The sequence below is a fragment of the Centropristis striata genome, chromosome 21 (genome assembly GCF_030273125.1).
Source record: "Centropristis striata isolate RG_2023a ecotype Rhode Island chromosome 21, C.striata_1.0, whole genome shotgun sequence".
NCBI lineage: Eukaryota > Metazoa > Chordata > Actinopteri > Perciformes > Serranidae > Centropristis > Centropristis striata.
The window spans coordinates 18757780-18773047 of record NC_081537.1 but is presented as its reverse complement, the minus strand read 5'-3'; the positions used below and the strand labels follow the sequence as shown (position 1 = coordinate 18773047).

The 15268-nt window shown below is 39.8% G+C and overlaps 1 protein-coding gene across 2 annotated transcripts in view; it reads right to left on the bottom strand.

Moving 5' to 3' along the window:
* dock1 (dedicator of cytokinesis 1) overlaps positions 1–15268 on the bottom strand; it is a 244084-nt gene that overhangs the window by 15832 nt on the left and 212984 nt on the right. For both annotated transcript variants that reach the window (XM_059325282.1, XM_059325284.1), the window contains exons 41-46: positions 12980–13121; positions 11596–11677; positions 9516–9600; positions 6659–6745; positions 4780–4956; positions 1235–1318 (exon numbers count right to left, since the gene is read on the bottom strand). In XM_059325282.1, the coding sequence (XP_059181265.1) occupies positions 1235–1318; positions 4780–4956; positions 6659–6745; positions 9516–9600; positions 11596–11677; positions 12980–13121 (657 nt within the window). The remainder of the gene's footprint in view (positions 1–1234; positions 1319–4779; positions 4957–6658; positions 6746–9515; positions 9601–11595; positions 11678–12979; positions 13122–15268) is intronic.

Here is a 15268-nt window from a genome sequence, read left to right as displayed (position 1 = left end):
ACTTCACTCCTGGAATCCAAACCAGCGACCCTCCAGTCACAAGCCGGATTCCAAACCTCTAAACGAACTTTTCACCCAGGAGAACATGGTTTGTGTCCCAGGTGAAAACAAAAGTAAACAAAGTGATTTAAACATCACTGAACTTCTTTGCTTCATGTTTTTACGTAACTACTATGTCACTTCTGGTAGTCACATCCTCGCAGCTTCACTTCTGGCATTTATGTACATTCATTTATTTTTAAACTTTTTTTACAACCACAAACTGTACGTGTATGTAGAATGATGTGTGTACTATTTCTAGAATGCTGGTATTAACAAACAACCTTTTAGGACCGTTTAGGTTGGAGACCTTGTTGGATCTTTAGGAGGAGATATCAGGTCAACAATATATGCCACAAGTCCTATACATCATCTGAAAGCTGGTAACTGAAGATTAATTTGAAATGCAGCTCAGCACCATGTGTCAAATTTTTCTAGTCATAAATCTGTGTTAGTCATAAATTAGTGTTTTTCTTAGGCACTTATTAAAAGTTTGAGTGTATAAGAGCTCATAAAATTATGATAAAATTATATGAAGGTTGTTCCCATGCTCAATTAAGTTTCATAAGTTGTTTGATACCATATGTTTCACATATTTGGTGCAAAGTTTAAACATCAAGGTCAAGGGACCCCTTTCAAAATGGTCATGCTAGTTTTATATCATATCATATGATACCAATATCTTCAGTCTGGCTTTAAAGCAGACAGCAACAGGCTCTTAAAGACAGTAATTCCTGCAACGATACTGTGACTCACAGAGGGTTAATAAACTCCTTCTTGGCGTAAACCTTAGTAACTTACATAAAAGGCCACTACGTTTTTTCAGTACATGGAAGGTTAAATGAATAGCCCAAATCTATGCAAATGAAGAAAGCTCAATTATGCTGAAAGGCCAAGTGGCATGAATTCACATTTTCATGCTCCTCCATACTATCTAATCATGCTCTGTATCCTGGCTGCCTGTAGGCCCTGCTCTTCACATGGGCCACGGAAAAAAGAAATAGCATGTAATATGATAAAAAAGATAATCTTTTAACATAAACAAGCGTGTAATTTGTGTAGACCAGCCATGAGACATTTCCTTGAACCCTGACATCTTTGCTGAGACAGCCGGATGCCTTTGAAACTACAGTATTATGCTTTACCATGATCATATGCAATCCATGTAGCTGAAGATAAGCCTTATGCGCCTCACCTGCCAGGCGATAAAGTCCTTCAGTTTCTCTATCTTCTCAAGGTCCTCTGGGTGCTCCTGTATGTACTTATCGTTGAAGAAGGCCTGGAGAAGAGGAAAGAGGAGATACTGGAGTAAGTCAGTTTCTCTGAAGGCAGAAAAAAGAAGGAGTAAGTACAGGGTAAAACGGAAGGAATGATGCTGAAAGGTTGTAATATAAATAAAATAAGAAACTGGGGAGAGAAAAAAGACGAGTCAAGGGCGAAGCATTGGGAGGGGCTGTTAAGATGAGAAAAATTTAGTCGAGACATCCTTCTCTCCTCCACTACCAGCACTATTTCACTGAGATGAAGGAGTGACCTGGGGGCAAGGAATTCACGTCGTTCCTCCTCTGACTCATACTGCACCGTTTCACAAGACCAATACCAATCTATTCCAGGTTGTGATATATGCTGGGAAACCAACAGGCGATCACTTGTTTTTATCCTCACACACAAAGTAAAAAGAGTTTTCCTTTCCACGTGAGCGGCGATTGCATTACGGTGAGTAGAGTGTGAACCGGCGAGAACACTAGAAATGTGATGAAAAACAGGATACAAGTAAGATTGAGTTTTTCAAAAGAAAAAAAGGGATTTATGAGGACTTAAGGAGTTGAGAGACAAACAAGTTATAGTTATTGTTAGGGGCCACAAGTGATGAAAATATTAAAGCTGATGAAACGAGAGCTTCTGGGACTTGAAATATGCACGAGATGATGGTTTCGTTTCATGGCATGAAATCAAACCAGAGCAAAAAAATTGGATCCTGTGAATTAGCACTGAAAATAGTTTGATATATTTCATACATTTAAAATGTGCCAGGAGAGTCTGTGTTCGACATTATGGGAAATTCACATATTTACTTTCTTTTTGAGAGTTAGATGAGGAGACTGATGCCTCCCTCATGTCTGTACTCCAGATATGAAGCTGGAGCAACAGGTGGTTAGCTTAGCTTAGCATAAAGAATGGAAACAGGGGGAAACCGCTAGCCTGGCTCTTTCCAACATCTGCCCATCAGGACTTCTTCTCACTTTTCACTCCTTGTGTCTCATTTCTTTACAACAACTGTTAGCTTCAACATGGTCGCCCATAAAGTCAGAATAATTTTGTTTTATGAAACAATCCTCTGTTAATTGTGGTTTCATTTTCAGTGTGATATGTTTGGAAGAGATTGATTAATAACGTTTTGAGAAGATATACACTTTATCACATTGTCACAACCATTTCATGGGAAAAAAAGTTTTATTCCAATTTTATGGCCGACCGTGTATATATTCTGACTTCTTTTTGCAACCAGTGGAGTCGGCCCCTGCTGGTCATTAGAAAGAATGCAGGTTAAAGGCACTTCAACACTGGCTTCCTTGTGCAGGCACAGATGCTGATGTTTGTTTAAAAAAAGGGATGTGGATAGGGATAGGCTTGCATAAGCATTCATATTCATTTAAAGTAACTGACCTGATTCAACAGAGTTCCAGCTAGTTGATGCAGCAGTGTCACAGTTAGTGGCACAGATTGTGAGGACGGCCAGCTCTAGGTAGATTTAAACAAGTGCCATACTCCTTCCATTTCTTAATGATGGTTTAACTGAACTCTGTGGGATGTCCAGTGAGCTGGAAATTTCTTCGTAGCCATCTCTTAACTTAAACTTTTCAATGATCTTTTCTCTGAGTTGCTAGGCATGTTCTTTTGTCTTTATGTTGTAATTGTAGTCGACGTTGTCGACAAAAATCGATAATAGAAATAGTCGACAATGAATTCCATTGTCGACTATTGTCGCCAGACGTGTTTTTCCAACAGAGTGAGGCATCTCACTTAATTACAATCTCTGCCGAGCGCGAGCGGTAACGTACACAGAAATGGTGGCGTCCAACACAGCTACACGTACCAAAACTTAGAAAGTAAGGTTTGCAAAGCAGACCTTGCGTATCACGGCAGCACCTCGGCGATGCACGAGCATTTAAAGAGAAAGCACGTCGGGCAGTTGAACCAAACGGAGTCTGACTCGCCTCGGTAAGATTCAAGTAACATTCAGCCGATACGTTTTGTTTATAAGCGAATTTTTTCGCTGTAAAAGAGAGCTTTAACGTTATGTCTGACGAACGTATTTTAGATTAAATACATGCAGTCTGAAGCAGAGAGCCAGCATGGAGCCTTTCTGCAGAAGAAGCAGATGTGCAGCAGCAACAGGCTCCTCACTGAGTCAGTACTGGTGCTGGTCTGTGATATGAGGTTCCAACAGATGAGCCCAGTTCAACCCAGACTACATCCAGAACCCAGAACCAGTTCCACCCACTTGATGGACCAGAAATACAGTTTTATAAAACACATTTTCCTGTCCAGAAAAAATGGACAGAGGTTTATTTATTTTTTGTATGAATCAGCAGCTGAATTGTTGAATAAAAGATGCATTTTTCATTTAAGTACCCATCTTTCTTGTGTTTATTATCATTTGCCACATATTTAAAGCAACTTCATGCTAAATTTAAGAAAAAATTGATAATTATCCGATTAGTCGACTAATCGTTTCAATAGTCGGTGACTAGTCGACTATTAAAATAGTCGTTAGTTGCAGCCCTAGAATAGATATGAACCAGAGACTGGACCTCCCAGACACAGATGTTTTTTTTATACTATAATCACTTGACCCACATCAACTGCACTCAAGTGATCTCCATTTCACTCACTGTGACACTGCTGCATCAACTAGCTGGAACTCTCTTGAATTAGGTCAGTTACTTTAAAGGGTATAACACTTAGGCAATCATTTATTTTACCTTATATATTTCTAATTAATTGATTTTAAAAAGGCCTAATTATATTGACCATGATTTCACGTGTAAAAGCAACAAAAGGGTGAAACATCCAAGGGGTATGAATACTTTTGCAAGCCACTGTATATAGGAATAGAATGAATCCAAAACTTTTTTCATGAATAAAATACATAGCAAACAGTACTATTTCAATCACCCAAAAACTGTTTGTCTACATTATATGTTGGTATTTTTTTATATTGGTGCATAATAGACATAAATAACATATACATTGATACAGATACTGATTTCCCTTTGATAGACCAAAATGGGCTGACAATAATGGTCATTGCTGTAATTAAAATATAGCAACTATTTTGTCAACTTTGGCAAACAGAACTATCTAAAACGTTGTTGTTGTTTTTTTTTTTTTTTTTTTTTTTTTTTTTTTACCAATTTATGAATTCAAACTGGCCTAAAATAGCATGCAAATGATGCTCGTAATGATTGTAATGTTATCAAATAACTCATTAAATTCTTTAGAAAAAAAACAGAATGGACAAGAATGGGCGACCATGTATATTCAGCCTTCTTTTTGCAACCAGTGGAGTCGCCCCCTGCTGGTCATTAGAAAGAATGCAGGTTAAAGGCACTTTAACATTGGCTTCCTTGTTCAGGTATAGAGGTTGATACTTGTTTAAAAAATGTGGAAATGTGGATAGGGACAGGGATAGGGATATATAGGAAAAGAATGCCTTTTTCTTGTTGAAGAAACTACCTTTTCGTAGTTGGTAAAACCTCCCATGACAGCCGGGTCCACAATCCCATTGAGCAGCATGGAGAGGGGGTTGATGGGAAGGTTGGGATCGTTGAGATGCCTCTGCACCATGCTGCTGATCTTCTCATTGGTCAGCTGCATCGTCTCCATGGCGTTCTCCAGTGGACTAATCTCCTCCTGTGGCGCAAATCAAATATTTTCAGCACTTATTCATCTGCTTCAGTATTTATACTCACACATACATCATGACTGTCTTTGTAATGGCAACAATCTAGTGGAAACATTTTGTGTTCACTGACTAGGGATAGGTTATTAGAAGATGGGCTTAGGAACCCTTAACTATGCACATAAATCACGTAGGATAGAGAAGCAATGAATCATTTTCCACTGCGCCCATACATGAACCTGCAACTGTCAAATGAAGATGGATAGCACGCTAGTGTGAGGAAAATTTCAGTTCCCATGTCAACAAAATATGATCGCAATTCTGAGAAAGGATGAATAAAATACTTGAGAATGCAGTCATTAATTTCACTACTGTGTGAAAGAATATTGCAACTCAATCTGTTGAAACTCCACGTGGAGGCAATATTATTATTTTTGGATGGGGGGAAAAAAAAAAAACCACATCCTTGCAGCTTGCTAGTAAGCAGAAACATGATTGGATTGTTGAGTAAATGTCAGACTTAGACCCCAGCCAAAAAAATATAGATGTTGTGCCAGGGAGACAAATCTCCAATCTGTGGCGGTATGTCTCAGGCCAGCCTGATAAAAAGCACTGTCAGATGGAAGGCTTTAGCTTGGTGATTCTCAGCCCAGTCATTAAGCCTTAAATAGAGAGTCTAACCTCGGGGACCTGGCCTCTCCCTGGCTCATCTGGAGGGCAAGCTGCTCCTGACAGTATGTTCCAACCCAGCCTGAAGGAAGAGGCCTCTGCTTTGAATTAGTGTGGCGATGGAAAACAACACTTCACTACACAGACTCGGGAGTTGAGGAGGGATCAAATCTTTGTGGTAAAATGATTGTCGCAACAAGACAGACCATTGTCGTGATCTAAACGTCCAAGCTGCCTGGTGTGTGGGCGCTTTTTGACGGCTACTGTATGAATGCCGAGCGCGCTATAGATAACACCTTGTCTAAAGATAAAACTCCCTTTCTAAAGCTTTCACCGGCACAGACATGAGAGTGACTAATCAAAGCGACAAAATAAGAGTAATTGATTGTGTAATGCTTAGCCGTGCTAATTACGCTAAGTAGTGCATTTGTTTTGGGACAAACTTAATGACACATTAAAAGGATGAGGCGGCTGTTTTGGCTCCAAGTGATACTGTAACCTGCTCACTGCACTCCACATTCCCTCTTCCACCAGACAGCATCCCAGCCCCAAATGGGGACACCAGACCAGCATTTTAATTAGTCAAAACAACAGCAGAAATAATGAAATTTTAATGCAGTTTCAGTGGGATGGAGGGGAAAGGAGCCCATTCCAAGTGCTACAGTAGACCCTTAAAGTCATTTGTTGCAGCTGTTGGACCATGCTCTCATCAACGGGTTTTCAATACAGCAATCCAGGTATTTCTATTACAGGAAAATCAACAGTGAGTGTGAGTGAGTTCTGAACTCCCCTCTAGTTGTATTTGTGCTGTGTAGCTATTTCCAGTGGAAATAGTCTTTAAGGAGTGCTTGGGGAATCAATGTAGGCCCTCTGGCAAAGAGAGAGAGAACGTGTCCCGTCGTTAGTCCAGGGAGTGGCACGCCCGCGTCCACATCGCTGTCTATACAGCTTAAGTGGACAAATCATATTGATTGCTTCTGAGCAGAGCTGCAGATCCTCATCTGATTAGCAGGCCTGCCTGGCACACAGGCCCTTCATACTCACTGTGGAGACTGACTTGACTTCAAACCAGCGCAGGATGCCAGGAAGTTTGTATGCTGTCGAGTATGTGGTCCTCTCAATCCACATGTTCTGTTGACAAAATAACAAAAAATCAGAATACAGCAGCAGGAATCCACTGACATGACAAGGCACTTTAAACACATCTATTTGCTGCTGTTTGTGTGGCAGCCCCATGGAAACAATCCTTTAGACCGGTGTTGCAGGCGTGACAGAAAGATGATGTAATGGTTGTTCAATCAAAGCCCATTGTAGAGGGAGGTGGAGGGATGGAGGTACGCACTACCTGCCTGTCTGGACGGCAGCTCATTAAGGGCCGCTCACAGACAGCCGTAATAAGATGGAATCTCCTCTAATACATCATGGAGCTCTCTACATCTTACGAAGAAAAACACACACCACAGGGATGATCATTTCACTTGCAGAGAGTTTCAACTTTTTAAGTCAGGTTTGGAGAATACTTACAACTCGCATCTGACTCTCAACTCGTGAATAAAATGTAATGTATAATAGGGTTAAACGATGCAATATGTCTAGTGACAGATATCTATCACCTTACTGTCAGCATGGAGAGAGTCCTATCAATCCAAGACAGTCTGAGAGGAGACCTGCAGGATTCTCTGCAATCCCCGCTGACATTACTGTATTTAAGAGGCTGTAATGGATTTTTTTATTGCTATCATATGAAACTGGACAACCTCAAGCATCAATTGGTACCAATCATTTCATGATTGGTAGTTTGGAAGGGGTGTAAAATAACGCTCCAAAGCTAAAAAAATTTGCCAAGGGAAACTGGCTTGTCCAATTTAACCTTGACCTCTGAGCTTAAGTTATCTGATTAAAAATGGGTTCTATGGATACCCACGAGTCTCCTCTTTACATAAAAGTCCACTTTATGATATTAACGTGCAGTTTGGGGTGAAAAGAATGATTTTTTCCGCTCAAATGTGTTATTTTTGCCATTAAAGTAACCTGTTGTGACTGGATTTTGACCATTTTTATAAATTTGAGTTGCCAAAAATGTTAAAAATTAGCACCAAATATCTATAAAAAATTGTATCAAACCTTTCAAACCCTTTCAAACTTTGGGAAATAACTGAGCTCTGGAATGGCCATTCAGTCATAATGTTCTAAGCCCCTTATAACGATACATTTTAAAAAATTGAACAAGTACCCAATGAAAAACTATGTTTATTACAGATGTATGACTAAAATGCTGAGCTGCAACTCAAATTAATCTTCAGCTTTTATGATGCATACCATTTCTATGTGGCATGTACTGTTAACCTGCTATCTCCCCCTAAAGATCCCCTGTTCCCCCCTTAAAAAAAGACAAAAATGCACCTAAATTGGGTCTCTAAGGGTTAAATACATCTTCCTGCTCTGATGAAGAGATGCCACAGTGGGAGGTGTGAGCGGATTTAATTTGTTCCCCTTGTCATTTGCATCCTTTACATTAAGTTTGCACATAAAACATAATTCATAAGATGTACAAAAAAATCAGGACATGACAGTAATAGTTCACTTGGCAAACAGTTTTGGATTACTGTCAACAATCTTATTTAGCCTCCGTCTTTTTTCTGGCAACCAGTTTTTCTGTGTTTAATGAGAGTTCTGCTTTCCTATCGATTTATTCAGCTGAAAAAAACAAACATACCGAATATGTACCTCAAACGTCAATCTCAAACAAAAATCCAGCAGCATCCTATAATAAATTACAAAACAGCAGAGACACCTAGACAAAGAAAAGCTGATCCAAACAGAGAAAAGGAAAAGCCCTTCCCAGCTTTACTCCGTTTGACAAAGACTGTCAAACTTTCTTCTTTTTTTTTTTTATCAGGCTTGGAGATCATTATTCTGCCTTATGTAACTTACCCTGCTAAGTACATTATTTGGCAGATGTGCATTTTTTACCCTGTTAGTGGAGCTGAGTCACTTTTTCCTAGTGTTATCTCTTGTACATATAACTGTGTGTGTATCTGTGGAGTGTGTGTGTGTGTGTGTGTGAGTGTGTGAGAGAGAGAGTGAGAGAGAGAGAGAGAGGGACATAGAGAGAGAGAGAGAGAGAGAGAGAGAGAGAGAGAGAGAGAGACAAACAAGAAATATTTGAGGGAATGAAACAATCCATGTTATGTAACATAGGTTTACCAATCCTGTGTAGAATTTGTCATAATTAAAATATGGGATTTAAATACCCGGGACCAATAAACTCCAAACATAAATTATTAAAATAAAAGCCCAACAGAGACATGATTTTTTAGAAAAATACAGATTTTAGAGGTGGAAATTATGTTATTATACATCACACATACAGTGTATTATTAAGAAACAATTAAATACATTAAATTTGGGAAATTAAAGAATACATCTGAATAAAATAAACAGCTAAATAAACATCACAACTGCCAACCATCCAAAATGAATAAAAATAAATTTACATAACAAACACTATTTAAATCACCGCAAAAATAGTTTTTTCTACATTATGTGTTCGTAAAAAAGTTTATATTGGTGCATAATGGACATATATAACAAATACACTGATACAGATACTGATTTCCCTTTGATAGGCCAAAATGGGCTAATAATATTGTCATTGCTCTGATTAAAATTCTGTAACTATTTTGTCAGCTTTGGCAAACAAAACTATCTAAAGTTCTCTATATAAAGTAGCCCTCAGGTTATTATGAATTCTGGCCTAATCATTTCTTTTTCATTTAAAATAGCATGCAAATAATGCTTGTAATGATTGTAATGTTACCAAATAACTCATTAAATTCTTTAGAATAAAACAGAATGGACAAGCTAAGTAAGAGTGGGGAAAAAAAGAGACAGTAATTACCGCAAACTCGTTGTCTGGGTCCTTCTCCCCTTTCCTCACTGGCCTGGAATACTGGAATTTATGGACTTCATTTACTGTGTAGAAGCTGGGGAGAGAGAAAATCAGTGTCCGAGTAAATTAAAACTGTTATGGGCAATCTACGGCCTGATTCAAAGGTTGATTGCTTTGCTTCAGGTCAAACACAGGACAGGGCCCCTCCAGGCTCGGCTCTGCCAGGAACTGTGGCATTTAGCATGTTGGTTTAGACCAGCTACCTAAGGCACGGCCTCATCTACATGGGAAATATATTCATTTCTGGGTCATGCATGTCACCGGCAGCACCTGAGGTTAGCCCGAGATATCAGACACATAGAAAAGCTGCAGTGTACCCGACAGAAGCACACGACTAGCGGGGATGAACTTTGCCAAATCAGGTTAATAGACTTTTCACACTTGGAAAGTGATGGTGTTGCACAGTGGCTGTGGGAGCTGCTGTCTGGGCACATACATGGTCCCCCACATCTACACATTAGTTGCTCTTTATCTGGTCTGTCTGGCCTACAGAAGTCCACATTCACACTCTCCTGGGAGTAAATGGACACAGATACATTATCCCCATAAAGCATATTGCATTTTGCATTCCTAGAATAACGCCATATGTTTCAAAGAGCATGCTTTGCCTTTATTAGCAAACAATTATGAATAAAATATGAAAGGAATCAGTGCCGTTCCAAAACCACTGCCCTTTTATGTTTGTAGTCGCAGCGATAAGTGTGTGCAGATGGGATGCTACAACATTTGAACTTTTTCCACTAAGGACTGTTTATGTGTTGCCAATGAACAGACCCCACAATGCTTTTATGACACTCAAACTCTGCAGAGAAAGGTCTTACTGGTGCTCGAGCCATTTATATTCTACCGACATCACATGTTCCCTGCTGTGCTTGGTCACAAAGGGCAAATGAACATGATGAGGACCATTCTCAAATTAGCTGAGATAGCAAAAAAAAGGAGCTTCTGATCTAATAAACAGATTAATAAAGCAGCTTTAAATCAGCTGCACCACCCCAATTAAGCTTTTTACATGTCATTAGCTGGCGGGCGAGATATGATGCAGCAGCGTGGTCTGGACAAAGCAAGGTCGGAAGGGGGGGGGCAGCTCCGCCTGCTGCTGTGACCCTTTGGCTCAAACAGCTCAGTCTCATTGCTATGCACTGCTGAGCTGTTTCACCGAATGAGAGAATAAATGAGAGAAAACAGAGAGAGATAGGGATGGGGAGAGAGAGAAAACCAGGGAGAGCACGGCGAGAGCTGGAGAAAGACACGGAGAGAACAGAGTTGGCAAAAAAAGAGAGACAGACAGACAGTTGGTGTGGAACAGTCCTCTATCGGTCTCTAAACACGGCTGTCTAATCTGGGCTATTAGCAGAGTTACATATTTCAATCAGACACAGTTAGCAAACAAGCCAACAGGCTGCTGCAGGGGGATGTGACCAGTGGTGCAGGCGTGGGATAAGATCAGTGCGCAGGTATATTTGCCTAAAGGTTTTCCAAGTAAATGTCTTCTTTTAATTATGTCCATTGATGCGTTGGGTGGCATATCAAAGTGAATTTGCACAGATGACTGATGCAGTGCATGGCTGGTGTACAGATTGGGCAAACAAGAGGGAGCGCGGGGGCCCCGTGTTTGCTGTGGCCCCGGTCGGCGACACAAAGGTATTAATGATGTCAGAGAAACAATGTTGTACTTGGCACAGTGACTAATAGCAGATGGCTGGAGCAAGTTAATAACCACGAGAACGACAAGAAGGTCAACTGCTGTTTGTTTTACACAGACACACATTTACATCAAGATTTAATGGCTTTCACCGCAGAGGTCCTCTGCTAAAAACAAAAAGCTAATGCACTTTTGCATGTCATCACAAGCTCCCTAAATTGTTTTTGAGTGACTGGGGGGAGAGTAAATTGGGCTTGGTGAATAGAAATGCATGCTGTGTGACTTTGAGTAAGACACTCTGTAATTGTAAAGAAATGAGTATGTGTGTATGTGTGTGTGTGTGTGTGTGTGTGTGTGTGTGTGGAGTGGGGAGATCCTGCTTACCTCACTATTTGTTCGGAGACGGGTTTGTTTTGGAACTTGGCAGGCAGGTCGAGGATGGGTTTAACCGTGAAGCACTGGATGTCTTCAGCAGAAACATTAAGGAAATGAATGAAACTGTCGAACTCAAATGAATAAAATACAATTAATTAGCACCTGGTGATAATTCACTAATATTGTTAATTGACATGCAATTAAATTAAACTGTGAAATACAATCATACCGTCTAATGACAAAATTGTAATTCAAAAAGTTTTGGATTTATACAGTCATGGAAAAAAATTATTACACCATTTTCTCCTTCAATTTCTTGTTCATTTTAATGCCTAGTACAACTGAAGGTACATTTGTTTGGACAAATATAATGATAACAACAAAAATTACCTCATAAGATTTTAATTTAAGAGCTGATATCTTGCCATTTTCCATGGTTTGGGGTTCTATGAGGTATTTATCCATAGTCAGTGTATTACCTACAGTTGATGGCATTTGACCATAGAGTGTAAAAATAAGCATTTGACACACCCCCAGTAATGAGAAGCCGGCAGAAGAACAGACAAAGAAGCTAAGCAATGTACTGCTTAGCAACCTGAAACAGTTAATAGTAAAGTGCTAGTAGTAGTAAAAGATGTACAATATATTTAGACTATCTTCAACGATTTACCTTGCCATCAGAGAGCTCACTTTAAGTTTGAGCAGGGAGAACAGAAGCTGTTTTCTATGCTCCCTTTAAAGCCACCAGACTCCATTGACAAAAACAGTAATTTTACCTCACAGAACACAGGACTTGTCATGTGACTGTGGCTCATTAAAACTACACATTAACACAAACAATCTAACCAATTACAACAGCAGTACACCATCCACTGCCCTGTTCTGTTCTGTGAGTTAAAATGACTGAATTAGTGGAGTTTGGTGGCTTCAAAGAGAGCATACATTGATATAATGGCTTCAAATGAAAATATAGCTGTTTGTCAAGGTGAAGTGGTGAATATAATCTAAATGTAGTGCACATTTTAAATGCTATTGATTTCCTTTGGGTAGGTCCTTCTAGGTGGCTGAAAAACATTATGCTATCTAATGTAGGTTATACACTGACTATGGATAAGAGCCTCATACACCGCCACTTCAAAAACATCACGACTATTTCTTTAAAGTATGTAATATTGTGCATCATTGATATTAATATTGATATTCATTCAAACCATGTCTCCCAGCCCGACAATTACTCCACATTAGTATGCAAAAAACACATTTCCTTTCATTTTATGCAGTGGCTGCACCTGAAGAAATAAACCTGATGAAAGTAAACTAAAAAGCAAAAAAAAAATTACAAAACATCATCTGCTGCCGTTAGAAATGAATCACTGATTCGTGCTGAGGATACATTGTCCCGAAGAACACTTTGTGTCCTCGCTGGGCGGCGTGGTCGTCTTCATCTTCTCCGCGTTGGGAAACTGTGTGAGGAGACGTGCCTCGAAGTCCTCCCTGCGCTCGTACTCCTTCCCACGGTAGATGAACATTTTGTTCTGAAGGACAACGAAAAAAAAACAATCATACACGTCCCCTGCATCGAGGCAGACACCCAGCCATGCAAGCAGGTCATTTTGTTCCCCAAAACATTATGCAGATATAAGCTACATTGTCCGTGTTTTATAATTATGACAGTATTGACAGCATTTAACACACTGTTTCACAAGAGATTAGATCCAGTAGCTAACATTCATTCAATGATGACAGTAAGGACAGACCTGGGATGATGACAAACTAGTAATATTAAGAGAAAGTTACACTGAGAGCAGCTTTGATTTGTAAATCTACTTGGTCCGGTGCTGTCGCTGGGTTAAAATACATTATCATAATCTCCATATTAACTACTTGGAAATGAGGGTGAGTGAAAGTTCTTGGCACAGAATCAGTGTTTGGTCAATCCCAACAGAGTGGGCTTGCTCTGGGAGGACTTCTGTTTTAGCAAAGTGACACTCTGCAAACGGCTCCTTCCATTTAGCTGGAGGCCCTTTAACAGCTAACTCCAACTACTGATGAAGTTGCCTTTAAGCCACTTTAACGGTTCAGACATGCTGCCAGTTTCAAATCAGCATGGCAAGATCTTGGCACATGAGGAAGGGCCCCTCTTCACATCTTAGCAGCTTCATCTCTCACAGATCTTACCGAGGGACAACAGCCATTTTTAACATTTCCTTCTTTCTTTCATAAACTATCACGGCACGGTAGCTCGCCTCACACACAGCAGGTACTATGCACATCTCAATTCCCACATTAATTAAAAGGAATTGCAGCAAGGAAATATGCCTGGGGCCATTTTTGAAATTTGCTTTGACAGATTTGTTGAAAAAAGGCACCTTGATTTCCAGAGTTGTTCCTTTTAGCCGCAGGAGAATCTGCTAAATCTGCCTGACGATGCACCGCTGCACCGCTCAGACAGCGAACAACTGCGAGATTTGCTTTCAATATTTTTCTCTTAATCATTGAAATCTAGTCAGGGACATTTAATCTTTTCCCACTGCGGTGTATCATATTCTTATGCATAAAAGGAGAGCAGATTTGCATTGTGTTGTTGAGCATTCTGGTCGTACATAAAGTAATCTCAATGTCACGATTCTCATTTTCATTATCCTCAAACCTACACTGGCTACTTCTGGCAAAGAAAATCACTGTCATTGAGAGAATAATTCATGCACAAATGGTCTTTTCTTTCTTGGCTGCTGGGTAGAAAGGCAATTTCATACAGTCAAGTGACAAAGAAGCGCCAGTTCATATAGCTGCAATGTCATCAAGCTCAAATGAACCACACAGAGATTCAAGCTCATTGGGTGTACTTGTAGCGAGGCCGGAAGATTTGTAATGCATAGGAAAAAGGAAAGCAAAGAGGTATCAGTTTCTCCTCAGGAAAAAAAATGCAAAATGTATAGATACTTCCTCTCGCTCTACTACAGAATCACATAATGTTCAACAGACACAGAGGCTGATAAAAAGGTCATCTTGTTTTTATTCCAAAACAAAAATAAGTTATACGAGACGAGAGCTCCTGAAAATGTATGAGCCAGGAACGTTCCTTCATCTCCCTGAGTGTGCTCAGGGGTCTGTCTGAGGAACACTGTGAGTGATAGAACATGACAGCTCATATCCAAAGTCTCTCAGAATGCGGTGTGTTAGGATACATATTTCAAACCAACTTTCACACACCCTCAACTGCTCTTTAAGCGAGGCGCTCACAGGAAACTCAATACAGGGATTAAGTAAAGTTTAGGATTGATAGGAGGAGAAGTGGTAGAGAAATACGCAGTCGGGATGTAAAGTGAGAGGAACAATTGTAGAGTCTTTGAAATACAGAGAATACCTTTAATGTGTCTTAAAAAGCTGAAAGCAACTCAGGATTCTTTATAGAACAAACAAATACAATTGAAGCTTTCAGTTATTGCTTCAAAGCGTCTTGGCAAGGTACTGTGACTTTCAAGGTTGAAATGATGACTTGAGAGTCAAATATTCTGTGCCAGTCTTTACAATTTTTGCTTGGTAACTAACAGAAGAAGATAACAAGTGTCTCTACATGCACCCACCTATGGAAACAAACACTGGATTTTAACATAGAAATGATATCTGGGATGTAATCTAGAGCATTTTACAATTAGCAGGTAACCTAGTGTCTAATAAC